Raw genomic sequence first — 18775 nt, 5'->3', positions numbered from 1 at the left:
CACTGCGGAATGGAAATCTGTGGATTGGCTTATTCACTGAGATGAGCAGATATAGTGGTCTGTTTCGTGGTGATGGCTTTCATATAAGAGGCTGGGGTAGATTTCCTTTGAAGCCTAAGCTTTTTTTGTTTAGAGAGGTCTCCAATAAGGATGATGTTTTTGCTGTGGGTTTTGGGTGGAATGGTTTGACAGACAAGGCTGTGGAACTTAAGTATTCTGTGTGGCTCAGGGAAGATATGTAGATTTGCAGGGGACTAGACTGTAAAGGGAAAAGTAACCAGAAGTGGATTTATGCTGAGGTGTGTTCAGTGAGAAAGAGTTGAAAGTGTGCATTTGAGGTGCTGGCTTCTCTTGTGTATGGTGCTGGTGCCGAATGAGCGTTGTTTATAGAATTGCCTTTTTATAACGGATTTAGTGTTTGGTGGTGAATCTATTGAAGAATACTATACTGGGTCAAGCAAAGGGGGTGGTCGTAGGCAGTGGGTAGATGTTGCAGCCCACCTGCTTTGCGAACATTGTAGATTATTGATGGTTGGAGCCTAAGTAGTTTCTCCCAGGTAGACTACAGAATACACTTAAAGACTAGTTTCTATATGTATGTGTTTGCTGTGTGCATGTTGGTGTGCTCTTGCTGATTGTTACTTTGTAAGTGAAGCCACGAGATAAGTTGGAGTGTGGTTGGATGGCACTGCATTGAAAAAGAACACTGTCTTGGATGCTCAATTCTGGTCCTTGAACTGGATAGTGGCATGGGGGGGGGGGGGGGCGGATAAGAGGCCATGAAAAGACTTTTAGCACCCATTTTATTCCAGCCAGGATCTTCGCTCAGCCACTTTACACCTGATCCATGATTTGGACACTTTTGCTGCAAGGAGAACTAAACAACCTGTTTTTCAGGAAACTTTTAAATAAGTCATGCTCATGTGTAGAAAATTGATGTATTGCACTGAATAGTAAGCAGCCCTTAGGCTCAATACAAAATTGATGTGTTTTTTCAATGAGGAATCAAGAACGTGATTCAAACATTTGACTGTTGAACCTGAGTTTTGCTCTACTTACCAATTTCTTAAGACATAGGAGATCAATGTGGCTGCAGAGGCATCCCCGCTTGTACTACTGTGCATTTCTTCCTGGAGTGACAGAGGGGGAAATGCAGAGAGAAGCCTACTGTATTGAGTTCTATTCAGTTGAATAGATTGAATTGCTGCATCTGTGTAGGCAAGGTAGAGCACTGGTCATCAAATCTTAGAGTTCACATTTTTGTACTTTCTCTTCTCTTGTTGTCTTCTGCTGTAACACTTGATTGAGTCCATAATGCCTCCATGTCTGATTGAATAAGCAAGCAGGATACACCATTGTAAGAAAAGTGGAAGTGTCGCAGGAATGAGTTAGAGCATTTCCAAGGCTGTTAAGTCTGCAAAAGAGACCCTGTGTGTTTGGGTAGGCAATGGATTCCAGAGTTAGCAATACTACATTTTATTCTGGTGAAACATCTGAGATTGTGCAGTGCAGGAACCACTTGAGGAGCCCAATGTAAGTTGCTGCACTTCCTGTGTCTGACTCACGGAGGTCCTGGGCAGAGTTTCCTGAACTATAAAATCGACTGAACGTCCTTGGGCCTGACATCTTCCATTCCTAGGTTGCAGAGCTATGGAGAGTGGAATCGGAGATGGTTATGCATGGGGTAGCTAGAGCACAACCCGCTAAGAAGTTGTGCACGTTTAGAACCTTGTCCAGAGATTGTAGGAGTATATGAGGAGGGCAACGGGAAGACTAATGCAGTAATCCAGTCCACTGAAGACCAGTGAGTTAACAGTTTTAAATTGTATCATTCTGCACATCTTGCTACATTATGTAACTATAGCCGTGCTGCAGTGTTGTGTTAGTGATGATGGTCCCCATCCTCATAGTTGGGATGTCTAAGACACATGGGTTTCTGGCTAATGAAGTTAAATGCAGCAAGATGTGAGGAATGGAATTGTGTCAGACAGAGGGGTGGGTACATACGAGGAGGAAAAGTGTGGGGTGCCATAGACGAGGGAAATAAAACTTCCATTTTGGTGGAGTTCAAAATGAGTGATCCTAAACAACTGTATGGCCATCCAATGCTAAATAGGAAGGAGAAGGAAATGTAGATGTTGTCTATGTAAAGATGATAGGAGAAGCCCACAGTTGTAGTCCTCATCATCATCTTGAGTCGTGGTTCTCTCATTTGTGTTTTTTCATCTGACCTTAAAGCTCAGAACACATGGTACCCCAACACTTTATACTTAAGCTTTACCTTAAGAATAATGTACCATATAATTTGCTTTGGAGGCAATCCTAGCAGAAACTGATAAATGTAGGATATGTGATAGAGGTAGCAGGCGTACTCGTGCATGCCTAATATTAGCCGAGCCTCAGTGTTGTGTATGATCTGTAGCTGAGAGAGTTATGCAAAATTGGTAAATTTCCATATGTCAATCTGGACAGGATCCAACTAGGGCTGTCACTTCTGCTCTTTGACCAAGTGCAGTAGGACATAGAAGTAGTATTTCAAATTGTTTTTACATAGAAGGAAATGTCGAAATCTGAGGAGTTACTTATGATGAGGGAACTAAAATGAAAAATGAACCCCAAGATTCTCGCATCATTTCTGTTAGACAGTCAACTAGTTCTGTGGCCAAAATGGCCTTCTCCAGTAGGTTATCTCTGTATGCACGCAACCTCACACTAATCTGAATTAAGTTGGTCTGGACCTCCACTTTTTTGGCTACCTCTAACAAATATAAGAAGAGCAACAAATAAAATAGAATTCAGATGCTTCCCGTGAATATAGATTTTACCTAAAGATGCTGTTGATGTTGTATCCTGTTCTCAGTATGTGGTTTATAATTAAACAATGTTCTGCACTCCATCTGTCATTCTTCTGTCTCTTTTACTTATAATATTAGGAACTCTGTATTCCCCAAAATACATGAATTTATTGAAAAGTGTATATATATATGTATAAAATGTTTGTGTAGTACCACGACTGCCATATTCTTGACAGTATTTCAAATTTATTTTGAATTCTTTTTCTATCACACCAATTACTTCAGAGGTTGATTTCCTTATATGTATTATTAATTCTATGGGACATTAACTTGCCATTCTTTCCTGTTTTTTTCAGCATGGCACACCACCCCTGTTGATTGCAGCTGGTTGTGGAAATATTCAAATGATAGAGTTACTCATGAAGAGAGGTTCACGCATCGATATACAGGATAAGGTTGGTGGAGGACTTCATAAAAATTGAAGTATTTTGTCAGTGTCCTAGGAAAAGGTGACCTTGTAGATCACTACTATTTGGCACAATGCCGACAATTTGGATTGAACACTATTGTAGATCCACTCGCGTATTTCGATTAATATATTATTTTCCATCTATATAGTTCGAAGTTGCTCCCATGTGTAAAGAGTATGTTGCCCTTGACAAGTTTGCTATGCAATGTTGGGTATTTTACCATAGCCTTATAGCCCGCTGCCGAGGGATGTACGGGTTGTTAAACGTCCTGCAACTCGGGCCTATAAATTGATTGAGAGCGCCTTCAACAACCAATATAGCCTGAGACAGAAAGACCATTATATAATTCCACTAACTGAGGGTAGAATGTTCTAAATTGAAAAGGCAGAAACACAAACATTGGAATGTCATAGCAGAAGGTCTATACAAGCCATTATTAGCTCTGAACCACTTCATTGTTTTAAGTGAGGCTCCCACAGGTCTCATTCCCCTTATGCCTCTATTGTAATTGCTAATACAGTACCTATTAAAACATTTAACTTTCTTTGGAGTGTCAGTGAACTTAGTTAACTTAAGAAGCTTGAAGATATTTAACCATGTTGTTTTGCCATGTGTGTTCGTCCATTGTCTGTTTGTAGGCTGGATCGAATGCCATCTATTGGGCCTCACGACATGGCCATGTTGAGACTCTGAAGTTTCTTCACAGCTGTAAATGCCCTCTAGATGTTAAAGATAAAGTAAGTATTAAATAGTTTCACACGTTAAAAGTGGCAATATTCGATGCACTGTTTATTTTGTGGATGTGCTCGTTCCTAATGGGCATATGTATGTTTGGAAGGCTTTATACAACATGCAAATATAATTAAAATGCTTTTGTTTGAGTTATTTTTTCAGTCTTTCTCAATGGCACCTTATAGTACAGATTAATGATTTTTTAATTTTTGTAAGGATGAAAGTTGAAAACTTTAATATTCACATAATGAACATTACAACCCCCAGTAACTAGTTGCTGTTTTCTGTCATTAGAATATGACCTTTAAGCACTCGTTATTGCTTAAGAGCTATCCACCTCTCTTGAAGTATTCTTTTAGACGTTTTGAGTTCTTTGGCCTTTCCTATTTTTACTTTGTCACTAGTTCTTTCATTTGTACTTATTTTACTTTTTTTGATTCCGATTCGATAATTTAATTTCCGCCAACTCGGGCCATAAAAGTACATTAATACAATCATAAAACAAAAGACGAGCAGATTAATAAATAGTATAAAATACAAAAATATTTTTATTTTAGTCTGATTTAACTTTATTTCATCTGAATGGCATTGTATGTAGTCCCTTCATGTTTCATTTAACATCTTTTTTGAAAAATAAATTTTGATATTCTTTAAGTCATCAGCACAAATAAATGTTGTTTTCCTAAGATGATTGAGCAGGACCATCCTGATTATGAACGCTATGCCACAAAATGTACTGTGTTCCCATTTCAGTGTGACCGCTGGCTGATAATTTAGAGGCAGAGTGGCTGAGACACACTTGTTAGAATGTGCAGATTCAAAGGAATTGGTTCATCAAATTTTCAGATATGTCGATAATGCTCAAACTAAGCATGAGGTTCTTCTTTGTAAATTTTATTGTACAAATAATTTTTTTGTGTCACTTGAACTATAAAACCTAAAATAAAATAACCTCACATAATACATATTTATCTCACATTTAGATCAGTATTAATTAATTCACAGATATTTCATGGTCTATCCAAAAATGTGTAACTGTTCAAGACATTTGTTGATTTACCCTGTGTGTTCCACTAATAGCACACTTACTAAAACAATGAAATGGTCTTTAACAAATTCATATTAAGAATGGAGAGTGGACTGAACTGGATGCACAATTCCTCAGAAACTGGAGGCAACTAATCAGAAAAAGGTTCCTGCACATTCACCACAAGGGTGGTGGAATGTTGGTGCCAGTGGAGTTCATTATTATGTGGCTCTGCTCTTCAACGTGTGTATGTATCCATAGGCATAATTAATCATTCAGCAGCAATTCAGCAGCAATTTCGGAAGAAGTCTGACAACTCACTGACCCTCCTCTGTTTTGAAGATGAATCCATACAGCAAACACTAAACGTACGGAATATCTTACCAACATCTGGGGGTGGCTGATTGAAAGTGTTCAATGCCTTCATTCCACCAAGACTAAATTGCCTTGTCTGACTGAGAGAAATATTCCCCATACCCCTAGTTCTAGGAACCAGCTAAATTGAAATCCAACTAAAAAGGATCCAACAGGCATCAGAGGAGAAACATTAAGCTATGTGTTGACTAGTCGTAAGAAAGAGAGGTTAAGGAATGAAACTGTCCGGCAAAAGCTGATCATAGAAGAAGGAAAACTAGTTGCTGCAGTAAGATCTAAGTCCAGCTTGGAAAATATATTATTAACAATAGTAGCACTAAAGGCGGACGCGGTAGAAAGTCTCTCGAAAAGGTCTGCTGAAAAATACTTGGCTAAGAAAGAAGAATTATATGAATGTAGTGAGAAGGTGGGCCATATACTTGCGGTTAAAGTTAGGCAACAAAGGGCGGATGCAGAAATAAAAGAGATACTAGATTCAGCGGGTGTCACTGTTACAGGCTCAGATGAGATAAGAGAGGTTTTTAGAGGATTTTATGAAAAATTGTATACACAGGGTAGCACAGAGGACATAGAGGAAGTTAGGAAGTATCTTGGAGGCGTGCGCTCACCCTCTGTCACAAAAGAAGAAGGTGAAATGCTAGACTCTACCTTAGGTCTGGAGGAATTTATAGATGCATTAAATAGCCTACCATCAGGAAAGGCAGCCGGACCTGATCAAATTCCGGTTGAATATTATAAAGTATTCCGTGACTGTCTGCTGATTTATATGTTTGAAGTTATGGTATATGTACAACAAGGAGGGCTATCACCAGATTCTTGGCGTGGGGCAGATTTAATTGTTATTGTTAAAAAAGGGAAGCCCGCAACCCTTCCTGGATCCTATAGACCCATCACATTGATGAATTCAGATAGCAAGGTTTATTCTAAGATGTTGGCAAAGAGACTGGCAGGTTGTATCGAACATTTGGTGAGCCCATCACAGCATGGTTTTATACCCGGGAAGGGTACCACTCAGCATATTAGGACACTGATCACTATGATCGATGTTGCAGATGTCACAGGCGACCCTATTTCAGCACTGTTTTTAGACGCCGAGAAGGCCTTTGACAGGGTCGCCTGGGATTATCTATGGGAAGCTATGAAGTGGTGCGGTATTGGCTCAGGCTACATACGAGCTATGCAAGCTTTATACAGAGACCCAGTGGTTAAAATTAGAGTAAACGGAGGGCACTCGGATCTAGTACATGTACAACGGGGGACTCGTCAGGGTTGCCCGTCTTCTCCACTATTGTTTGCTCTGTATATAGAGCCATTATTACGTAAACTAGAGGGAAACCGTGTTATTCAACCTATGTCATTCAATGGCTGCACAGTGAAAATCCTTGCCTATGCTGACGACGTGGCTATATTGACTCCAAATCCGGATATGGCTATGGTTGGAGTAGAGGCAGAAGTGCACGAATTTGGAAGGATTTCAGGGTACAGCCTGAATAAAACTAAAACCCAGATTATTCTGAACAGGTTTGCATCAAGTCTAGATAGTAGGGTGGTTAGCAATGCAACTTATCTAGGGATTGATGTATCGGTAAAATTGGAGGAACTAGTTGAGCACAACATGGAACCACTGCTTATGAAGGTTAAAAAAGACCTGGAAAGGATAAGAAATTTACATCTTTCTTTGGTCGGATCCACAAATGTGTTGAAAATGATGGTCCTGCCTAAATTTTTGTATTTATTTAGGTCAATACCCCTGATTTTTGAGAACAAATGGTTTAATAGGTTGGAAAGTCTGGCTAACAGGTTTATCTGGGCAAGAGGAAAAACTCGTAGGGCTTATAAATTTATCTCCCTGCCAAGGGACAGAGGGGGGTGGGGTGCACCAGATTTTAGATTGTACTTTTTGGCTGCTGCACTCCAGTACATGCAGGGATTAATTGGAGGGGGTGGTGGGGTGTCAAAACCCATTAATATGTCAATTGAAACCTATACAATGATATTAGGACAAAATACTGTCAACGGATTCCTGTACTATACGGATTTGGGGTATCTTAGAAGGCAGACATACAAGACTCTAAGGGCAGCACTTAAAATCTGGAGCATTTTTTTAAAAAAAGACTGGCATGGGCAGATTCAATAGGTACACCAGAGTCTATAAAAACAAATCCTTCCCTGAAGAAATCTTTTCTGATTCATTAATGGCGGAATGGGAGGGCAAAGGGATACATCAAATCGGGGATCTAGTTAACACAGAGGGTATAATACAATTTGAGGAATTGATTAAAACATATAAAATAAACAGAAGGGACTTTTTTAAGTATCTTCAGATCAGGAGCTTCCTTAGGAATAAACAAGGAGGGCCATTGGGCTTTCATCCAACAGAGCTGATGGAAGGGCTAACTACGGGGGAGGAATATTCCATTAGGCTAATATATGCTGCATTGGCAAAAAATAGACCGGATGATCTAGATAAACATAGGGCCAAATGGGGGGAAAGGATTGAGGCTACACCTGATTCATTTAACGATTCACTGGAGCTAGGTCGGTCTATCCTATGCTCCGCCCCCTTGCAATCCCAACACTACAAAACGCTATTTTCGCTATACCACACCCCAGCCAGGATCGCGAAGTGGGGGGGCACTGAGGGTACTACGTGCCCCAGATGCAATTCCACTGAGGCAGATATTGTCCACATGTTTGCTACATGTCCCCAATTATACACATTAATTAAGGATGTCGAAAATTTTCTAACCAATTCATTAAAGATCAGGTTAACTTTTTCTGTAGGCTTAATCATGCTGGGCGTGGACGTAGAAAATGAATATTCGGATCCAGGGGATGCAATGTTTTTGTTTATGGCAGCGGCTGTCTTTAGATTAATGCTAGCCAGGGTATGGTTAGATAAGAGTCCCCCGACCCTGCAAACATGGTTATCAAATCTCATCGCCATACATAATTTAGAGAAATACATATATGCAAGGAAGGGTAAGAGTGGGAGAGCGCGAGGTATTAAGATTTGGGGACCTTTGGAGAAATGGAGAACAGGAATAGGTTGATTTATTTTGTTGATGTTTTATGATTATGTTTGTTATATAATTTGATATATGAAATATGTTGTTTTGGCCTCCCCCTTTAGCGGTTAAATAGTTTCAATTTAAAATTTATCTGGCCATATTGCAAGACGAACAAATGTATGAGCAAAATGTTGTATTCTTTTCTTTTTTTTTTGAAATGTGTGCTTTTTTTTGAAAAATAAAATAAAATATATTTAAAAAAAAAAAAAAAAAAAAAAAAAGGATCCAACAAATAATCTTTGATTCAAGCCTTTCATCGCCACTCTTGTAAAAGCTCAGATAAAATGGATTATCCCTGCTGCACAATGGTTTACCGCTCCTCCAAAGTGAAGATAGAGCCTGATCGTTAAATATAGCCCATGTGTAATACTAAAATGTTATCTACAGGGGTCTATCTAAGTTACAGCAAATACAAAATTCAGTCATTAAGGTTGGCTCTCAACTGGAAGAAGCCGAAACACATTTTATCCACTGTAAAAGTACTCTGTTTTCTACCAGTGAAAGCCAGGATCGAATTCAAAGTCTTGTGCAGCCATGAGGGTGCAGACCACCTGTTGAATTCTCAGGAAACTTCCATGACTGGCCTTTCCAAACCCATGACTTCGGGCTGTGATATACATGCACAGAGAGATTATCTCTGTATGGTTGGATTTCTGCTGTGTTTGACTCCTGCTAACAGCATTCCTGTTTCTCCACGCACTTCTTTTAACTACTCCTACCCTCATTGTCCAACAACACACCACAAACTAATGCATCAACCCTGTTGTTTTTAAATAAATAATATCCTGTCCACACCAGCTTCACTCCAAGTACTATCACTTAAGATAACCCCCACTACCTCTTCTCTGGTGTTCTTCAGGCGCAGATGTTGGCAAATGGTGGTGTGCTAGTGCTGTATAAACATCAAAATAAATACAAAATACACATTGGCTTCTAGGAGCTGGTTCTTCAAGCATCAACACAGACCATAGAGCTTATTCACAAGCTAGGGTTGTACGTCATCCGAAATTATTTAATTTCTCTTTTGCTCAGAAAAGGCTTGCCTTCATGCAAATAGTGATCATGTCATTACCCTGGAGCATTTGTTATTTCCACAATTTAGCCAAACGCAGTAGACTGTTAAGCTGCTACATAACATAACATGTGCATTTGTAAAGTGCACGTTTACCCAGAGGTATCTTGGCGCTGAATACCAGATGTTTATTGTTACCCAACTCAATGGTATTCATTTTATCGACTTCAAATGGATGAAAGGCTGAGTGGACCCACCGGGAGTTGAACCTGTGGCCATGTGGTCGAACACAGGCCCCTGCAATGGATGCATTAGTCCACTAAGCCACCAGACCCGGCACTATATTCTGTATGCTCGTTGTTTCAGGGCCAAATCATGGTTTCCAACTGAAAGGTTCCCTCCATTATGGAAGGACTCTCCGAACCTTTAAAGTTTAATACAATCATAGTGGTGATGTTTATCACAGGTACGCTTTCTAGACTGAGCATTGATTGGGTTGACTCTGGGCATTCTGACCTAGACCTTAATAAAATTACTGTTAACTTACCAGGGGGCCACACATGTAAACATCCTATTAGCAGCAACCCAGAAGTCAAATGATATTCTACAGAGAATGTTCTTTCCATGTATGTATGTCAACATTTTCCGTTTGCTTTTTCATCTCTTCCACAGCTATCTGGAATGGTACCAGGCCAGTGTTAGGGTGTAAGGATTCAGCTGCATATATATCTGTCAATCAACATCACACTGCCAGAATTATACATTTAAAACCATGTATTATTTTGTTCTGCCTGGTCTCTTCAATAGACCTACCCAATGCTAGGAATATGCTATGGCTACTCCTGCAATCTAGTTCTGGGCATGGCCATTGCAACTTGTTTTTCTTCGTAGCATCTTCAAGTCACAGGATATGCTGGGACTCTTCCCTTAGTCCACAATGCACGTGGGTGCCAACTCCACCCTTGATTGTATTTTTTCTGCCATCTGGTTCGGATGTGTCCAGCAGCAGCTCTGAGACCAACACATATCCTCACAGATTCTTGGGCCTCCCCACTATTCTCTTTAAAACCAAGCACTAGGTTAACTATTATTGTGTGGCTAGCACCTACCCAGCGTTTCTCCCTCGGACAAACTGCTTGACCTTCTCTATAAACCAAAACTGTTCTGCTTCGGTGCCCTACTGTCTTCGCCAAATAGAGGCATTTTCCAGTTCCTTCCAAGCTTGTTGTGGAGAATGAATACAGGAAGGGGTTAAAGGAACACACACCCTTCCAGTGATGTCAAGGGTGAACCCAAAATATCCTTGGCTGGACCAGCACGTCGTCTGCAACTGCTTCCACTTCCTCAACACCAACAAGACCTCCTGCGAGTTTTGACTTGACTTTCTATGCAAGAAGACCTTGAGGTATTAAAGGGATGAATGCTGGGCACATCCAGAGATGCAACAGCATTCCTCCACTGAGGTCGCCAACATTTTTGGGGAACAATATTGAAGATGATTCAACAGGCCCTTATGGGATACCGGTACCCAACCACTGCCCATCACTGAGATGCTGTCCTCCAGTTCCTCTGGAAGGGTAGAGCAAGACAGGGCATTACTCTGTGTCGAAACAAGCAGGACATTCAACCGGGCCTCAAACAAAGAAGTCTCAAGGACATGAGCATAACTGAAGCACAGCACAGTCAGTGTGTGAAAACCCATGCGATTAAACATGCCAACACCGACACAAAGCACTGCTGCTCCTGGAGACAGGTGTCGAGCTCCAAGCAGGGCAGAAAGAAGCAACCTTTGCCTCCCAGCACCAACAGCAGGCCTTTCAGGAGTCGCAGGAAGTCAGAGGATATGCAAGAGGTGGTTACAACAAATGAAGGGCCAGAGGTGGGTGTGGTAAAAAAGCCTCCACCTCCAAACACTGACTAGCAGGCTCTCTCCCCACCAAGCACCTCCCATTTCAAACAATATCTGTTGGCGCGGGTCTATAGGATTTCCATGCCCATTGTGAGGAAATCACCTGAGAACAATGGGTTTTAACAGTAGCTCAGCAGGACTGTTCCTAGAATTCCACATCCCTCTCCCCTAAACATAGCACCTTGTTGCCACATCCTCAGTCAAGATCACTTCAGACTTCTGGAAGAGGCGGTTCAAGTACTGATCCAAAAGGGTACAATGCAGGTCATGCAACCACACCAACAAGGCAAAGGCATGTACTCGCTCTACTTCCAAAGAAGAACGGATATCTCCAGCCCAATCTAGTCCCGAGGTTGGTGCTTCTTGCTTTAGCACTTTCAGAGGGCATCCTTGCAGTACATCAACTCCTTCTGCGACAAGTCAAGTCATAAAATTTGTATAGCGCACTACATACCCAGAGGGTTTCAAGGCGCTTAGGAAGGGGAGGAGGATTATTTGTCAAATATCCACGTTTTAAGCTGCTTTCTGAACGCTAGGTGATTCTGGGTGAGGCGAAGGTAGGCGGGGAGTGAGTTCCATGTTTTGGCAGCCAGGTATGAAAAGGATCTGCCTCCCATGGTGGTCTTGTTGATGCGAGGTACAGTGGCGAGGGCTTGGCTGGAAGAGCGAAGTTGGCGGGAGGGGGTGTAGAAGGACAGTCGAGAGTTGAGGCAATCTGGTCCGATGTCGTAGAGTGATTTGTGTGCGTGGGTAAGCAGTCGGAAAGTGATCCTCTTATTGACGGGTAGCCAGTGGAGGTCTTTAAGGTGACCAGAGATGTGTTCGTTGCGTGGGATGTCTAATATGAGCCTGGCTGAGGCGTTTTGGATTCGTTGTAGTTTCTTCTGGAGTTTAGCGGTGGTACCTGCGTAGAGGGTGTTTCCGTAGTCCAGTCGGCTCGTGACTAGAGCGTGGGTGACTGTTTTCCTTGTTTCGGAGGGGATCCAGCGAAATGTTTTTCTGAGCATGCGAAGAATGTTAAAGCAGGAAGAGGATACGGCGCTGACTTGTCTGTTCATTGAGAGTGAAGAATCCAGGATGACGCCAAGGTTCCGTGCGTGGTCTGTCGGGATGGGTGCTTTTCCAAGGGCTTCCGGCCACCAGGAGTCGTCCCATGCAGAGGGGGATGTGCCTAAGATGAGGACTTCTGTTTTGTCTGAGTTCAGTTTCAGACGGCTTTGTTTCATCCATTCGGCGACTTCTTTCATTCCTTCGTGTAGGTTAGTTTTGGCGGTGCTGGGGTCCTTGGTGAGAGAAAGGATCAGTTGGGTGTCGTCCGCGTAAGAGATGATGTTGAGGTTGTGTTGGCGGGCGATGGCCGCAAGGGGGCTCATGTATACGTTGAAGAGGGTGGGACTGAGTGAGGATCCTTGTGGTACGCCGCAGATGATTTCAGAGGCCTCGGACTTGTATGGTGGGAGGCGGACTCTCTGGGTTCTTCCGGTGAGGAACGAGGTGATCCATTCCAGTGCTTTTCCTTGGATTCCGATGTTTCTGAGGCGTTGTAAAAGGGTGCTGTGGCAGACTGTGTCGAAGGCTGCAGAGAGGTCGAGGAGGATGAGGGCGACAGTGTCTCCATTGTCCAGTAGAGTTCGAATGTCGTCTGTTGCTGCGATGAGGGCGGTCTCAGTGCTGTGTTTGGCTCGGAAGCCAGATTGTGAGGGGTCGAGTGATTTGTTGGCTTCGAGGAAGGCGGCGAGCTGGTTGTTCACGGCTTTCTCGATGACTTTGGCCGGGAATGGAAGAAGTGAGATGGGGCGGTAGTTTTTGAGTTCGGTGGGGTCTGCTGTTGGTTTTTTCAGAAGGGCGGTGAGTTCAGCGTGTTTCCAGTCTTCTGGGAAGGTAGCGGAGTTGAAGGAGCAGTTGATGACGTCTCGGAGGTGCGGAGCTATGACGGAGTCTGCTTTGTTGAAGATGTGGTGAGGGCATGGGTCTGTGGGGGATCCAGAGTGGATGGAATTCATCAGGCGGATGGTGTCCTCAGTGGAGATTGGGTTCCAGTCGTTAAGGGTTTTTACGGGGGGAAGATGGTCAGCAGATGGTAGGGTGGGTTGGCTTCCGGGTTGGTTGTCAAAGCTGTTGTGGATGTCAGCAATCTTGTTGTGGAAAAAAGAGGCTAGGGAGTCGCAGAGGGTTTGAGAGGGGGTGATGTCATTGGAGTTGGCCGAGGGGTTGGAAAATTCCTTGACGATGTTGAAAAGTTCCTTGCTGTTGTGGGCGTTGTTGTCAAGTCGATCCTTGAATGCTGTTTTCTTGGCTTTTCAAATCAGTTGGTGGTGAGTACGGGTGGCGCTTTTGAAGGCGTCCTTGTTGCTGGTGGATGGGTCTTTTTTCCAGGCCTTTTCAAGGGAGCGGCACAGTTTCTTGGACTTCTTGAGATCATCGTTGAACCATGCGGCCTTCTTGTTGCCAAGTTTGTGTTGACGTTTTTTCAGTGGTGCTAAGGTGTCGGCGGTGTTGGATAACCAAAGGGTGAGGTTGTGGTTTCCATCCATCCTGCCCATCACTAATACATTATTTTCGTGATAAGTGGACAACACTAGCAATTAAGAGCTCACAGGGTGTTCATGAAGTGCCTGCATCTCCGCTGAGGCGGCATTCATGTCTTTCCTTACTTAGACGATTAGCTGATCAAGAGCAGCGGCAGGCAACGATGCCTAATGCACATTCTGGCAGTGGTGTCCCAACTTCAAAGCAGAGGGTTCACCATAAATACAAAGAAATTCTACCTCCAATCTTAGCAGATCAGCCCTTCTTGGGCTCAGTGTTAAACGCTGTCACAAGGAAAGTGTGTCCCAACCAGCATAGGGTAATGGCATTTCAGCAGCTGCTGCCTCTTTTCAAGTTCATTTATCCACTCAAGGTAAAAACGTATGCAAGACCTCATCATGCTCAGGAGCTTATGTGTTGCGCCACACGCTAGACAGCATAGGCACATACTCTGAGTACCTCTTTAGGCAATTGCTACAAGTTGTCATTTGGAAGATCTAGTGTTAATAAAGCCCAGCACTCAACACTCTCTGCAATGGTGGAAAAGCAAAAATCTGTTATGCGGCTGGCTGTCTTTTAACCCACTTCCGCAGGTGACCATCACCACCAAGACATCAGTCACCAGGTGGGTGCACATCGCGCTAACATGACCGCCCCATCAGGGCCAAACACACCAACTATCTAGAACTACTGGCCAGTGTCACGTAGCCTTTGTGAATCACCAACACAGGATTTTATTCATTTAGTATACATCTACCCAGCCCTAAGTCTAGACCGTTGCAAACTGCTGAAGAGCTTATTCAACGCAAGAGGCATTTGTTCTGGTAGAACTGCAATTTTAAAATTTCTCGACCCAACTTACTCACAGCTTAGCTGTCATTTATTAAAAAATGTAATTAACTATGAGCAAGTATTAAAACACGGCTAGTGGCCATCTGCAACAGCACTTAAGAGATTATAGCCTGTGCCTCTTTCATCATCCCATGCATTGCATAACGTACCTACTCTGCATACCCTGTGTATTTATGACCCATAGATTGTCATTTAGTAAAATCTTTATTTTTAGACACGAGAATCATCATACCATGGTTCTGGGTGAAGCACGACGGCACTTTAGAGACTGTCTCACGTCTGTTTTTCCATTATCCTTTAAATTGCTCACCGACTTAGATTCTATACACCCTAACTGAATGTTTATGGTACTGCTGCAACCTGTAACTTTTAACACACATAATTTAATGTACATTTTAATTGTGTTATGTATTTTGATTTATTGATATATATGTTTGGTTCAGGGCAAAGTAGTACCCATAAAAGACATACGACGACGACAAGCATGTACTACATGCAGAAGCCAGGGAGAACTTTTTACCACCAACTGCCTGCACTAGCACAGTACATCTGACACTGGGTAATCTGCAACATGATACAACTGTTAACAGAGCTCGTGCTGGGCTGGGCGCAAACTTGGCGAATGTGCTAAGCTGGCCACATCAAGAAGTCCATGAGTGTAGTTCCAGAGGTGCAGAACCCCAGCCATCAAGATGTTCGCCATCCCAGAAAACTCAGAATGCCCAAACTTCACTTCAAGTATCCACATCCACAGTCCATTCTCAATGCACTGTGGAGAATCTGCTCAGAATTATTTGCCTTTCCTTCTCTCCCACTAATTCCGTACGTGGTGAGGAAGATAGGCAGGTGTCCATGACCCGCATCATAGACGCTCCATCCTGGGTCACACAGCCCTGGCTCGCAGTCGAACGTGGACATGTCCATCAGTCCCCATGAAAAGCTATAACGATCAGGCCAGACCTTCTCCTGCGGCAACACTGCCAAGTGCCAAATCAGGAACCCAGACCGGAAATAGCTCAACCTACCAACCCAGTACCGGAGGTCTTAGACATGACCCTTTTAAGGTCAGTATTCAAGACATCATCTACTTCTCTTCGTCTACAGAAGAGCACGTACCTCCATACGTCTTCACCTAGCCGCTGTCGCAGCATACATGCAAAATAGGGAACACAAATCCCTCTTCGAAATTCCTGTACTTAAGGTGGTCGTGGTAGGCCTAAAAGGGTAATATCCCCAAGAACTTCCACAGACCTATGTGGAACCTTAACATAGTTCTCACAAGATTTATCAGACCCCCATTTAAACCCCTTCTTTCTTTCAGCCTACATTTTCTATCCTGTAAAGTGTTTTCAGTAGCCATAGCCTCACTCGGACATTTCAGTGAGTTGCACGCACTCACTACTCAAGAACCATTCATTCACGCGCACATGGACCGTCTAACTAATCCAATATGTTGTTTACCCAGGTTAATCTTGCCATTCCACATCATCCAGACTACTGAGCTTGCCTATTTTCTTTCCACAACGGGATTTGGTAGCAGAAAGTGCTTAAAACATCAAGTGGCCTCTTGTATACTGTACTGACATAACTAACTCCACCTGCAACACTAACCATTTTTGTGTAGCTTTTGCTAAACCCTATTACAGTAACCCCATTTCCAAGGCAGGCATTGAAAAATTGAGTATCAAATGTATTGAGACTTGCTTTGCCAAAGCTAAACATGTTCCTCACTATACCTCCCAGGGCACACTCTACACTCAGAAAGGGGGCTAACATGGCTTTCTTATGTAACGTTCCTTTAGCAGACTTCTGCAAGTCACCTGCCTGGTCCATGCCACACGCCTTGACAAAGAACGTCTGTGTGGACATATTAGCCTTTCAACAGGCTGTGGTTGGCCAAACTGTTACGAACATTGTTCCACACATCTGCATGCTCCCAACATCTGCATCATCTGGCCACTAGGCACCACTTAGAAGATAATTGCTATACAGTCAATGCAAGCGTATTCAGCCAAACATGCTATGAATGGAAATATTACTTAGCCTGTAACCATCAGTTCGTAGCATGTAGTGCTGTAAATTCACATGTGCCCCCGCCCCCTCCTCCCCAGAAGATGGCAGTGATGACCCGTTTACCTTTCTCACTTTTAACAATTTACAATGTAGATATCACATCACAGTAGTGTTACTCTACACTCCACTTTCAGCTCTCATTCGCTGAGTGGAAAACAATCTAGGGTGAAGTCCGTGCCAATGTGCATTGTGGACTAAGGGAGGAGTCACTCAGCACAACCCATGGCTCAAACCTTCTTTGCAGAAAATTAAATTGTAATATCTTAGCCCAACACCACCACACTTCATACCAAAAGCAGATAATTGCAAGATTTATAGCCTCATGATTTTTGTTTAATCTTAGGCCAATATTCTGAATTTGAAATTCTTTATTTCTAATGTGTTTTCAGCTACTTTGTGTTTGTGTTGCTTATGTAACCTTTCAACCCATGCATATGAAGGTGAAAACTCTGCGTTGTGCACTGAGAGATATTGTGGGCACGATAGCAGAATGCATTTTTTTAAGAGTAGGGAAAATTGTTGACTAAGAGGTCCTGTCTTTCTTAATTATAGCTCATGCCTTCTGATTCCTTGTATTCCATAGGCCACATATCTTCCTTACACTGACTTGCTACCAGCATTTTCTTTTGATGTACAGCATTATTCAGGATAAAGAAACTGACAAACTAGACAGCATTTGTGATCTGTACTTGCACCTCTCTTCTTTCTCCTCATCACTTTCCCAAACTTGCTTGGGCCACATTCAGCTCCATCTTTTTTCACCCATTGTGTAACTCTAGACAGTTCAGCCATATTTAAATCAGTGTAAGTACCGCTCCATTTGCCTGGCCAGACGCCTGCTACATGGAAACACAAATCAATCTATGATGATTTTTGGTCCGCGTAGGCCTCATAAGTGAGAGTTAGCTTGGGGTTTATGGTACAGGGAGCACTGGGCCCACACCTATTTATTTATTTATTTATTTATTATAAAGTTTTGTATAGTGCGAACAAGACCCGTGGGTATCAGAGCGCTTAACATAAGAGAGGAAAAGGGTTAACATATATATAAACAGTTAAAGTACAACCGCTGTGAGGTAGATGATATATATATTCGTAACACATGTGACGTTAGCGTAGGTATACTTTAGTGCATTGACTGCAACAAACATCAAAGAGATGGAATACATGCTTGGATTCATCCCTGTTAACCTATCACCCTGCACTGGGGTCTATTTCGAGAGGAGTGCTGTGAGGCTGAAATTACCAAAATGGCCTCCAGACCTAAAGCATGTAGTGAAACGGACAAAGTAGACTGCAGTTTCTCTCATTTCTATATTTCCACCACCCTGGCCTTTCCTCTTTCTGTCTCTATGTGCCCCTCAACTCTCTGATTCATTCCAGCCCCCCCCTCATATTTACTTGTGTAATTCTGAAAAGGACTAAAGGAAGTGCAGAGTTGTGTGAGTAAACCAGATTTTGTAATGCACATATACTTTCTCTCTGTTTTGTCTTTGCTCTTGCTCTCTCTCTCCGTATTCTGCCCTCTTTCACTCCCTATATCTCTCCTTTATCTTCTGATATTTCCCTTCTACCGTCCCGCTGCTTGCCCCATATTACCCTACATGCCACTGAGTTGTTTATTTATGGTTATACATGATCCACATTAGTTTTGTTTATTTTAACTGAGTGGATCTCCTTGGCACCCCAAAACCCCAACCTTTCTCATGATCAGTTCTTCTTATTCTTGGCCTTCGTCCACACAAACAACCACCACCTCAGTCTGCTCCTTGTCAGGCATTGTCTGTAAACTCCACAGACTTTATCCCAGCTACATAGGTGGTCTGCTTGTCAATTGCTGGCCATCCACCGGAACAGGTAATCCACCACAACAGCATTAGACTAAGGCTAAAATGTTCCTGTCTTTTCATATCTTTTTGTTAAAGTAGTA

General features: G+C 42.7%; 1 protein-coding gene across 1 annotated transcript in view; it reads left to right on the top strand.

Annotated features, from left to right (window-relative positions):
- DAPK1 (death associated protein kinase 1) overlaps window positions 1-18775 on the top strand; it is a 633429-nt gene that overhangs the window by 409114 nt on the left and 205540 nt on the right. Inside the window, exons 13-14 of the mRNA XM_086961193.1 lie at window positions 3152-3250; window positions 3904-4002. Of these exons, the coding sequence (XP_086817319.1) occupies window positions 3152-3250; window positions 3904-4002 (198 nt within the window). The remainder of the gene's footprint in view (window positions 1-3151; window positions 3251-3903; window positions 4003-18775) is intronic.

The sequence above is a fragment of the Lissotriton vulgaris genome, chromosome 3_1 (assembly GCF_964263255.1).
Source record: "Lissotriton vulgaris chromosome 3_1, aLisVul1.2, whole genome shotgun sequence".
Lineage (NCBI taxonomy): Eukaryota > Metazoa > Chordata > Amphibia > Caudata > Salamandridae > Lissotriton > Lissotriton vulgaris.
The sequence above is the reverse complement of the archived record's forward strand: the minus strand, read 5'-3'. Positions and strand labels throughout refer to the sequence as shown.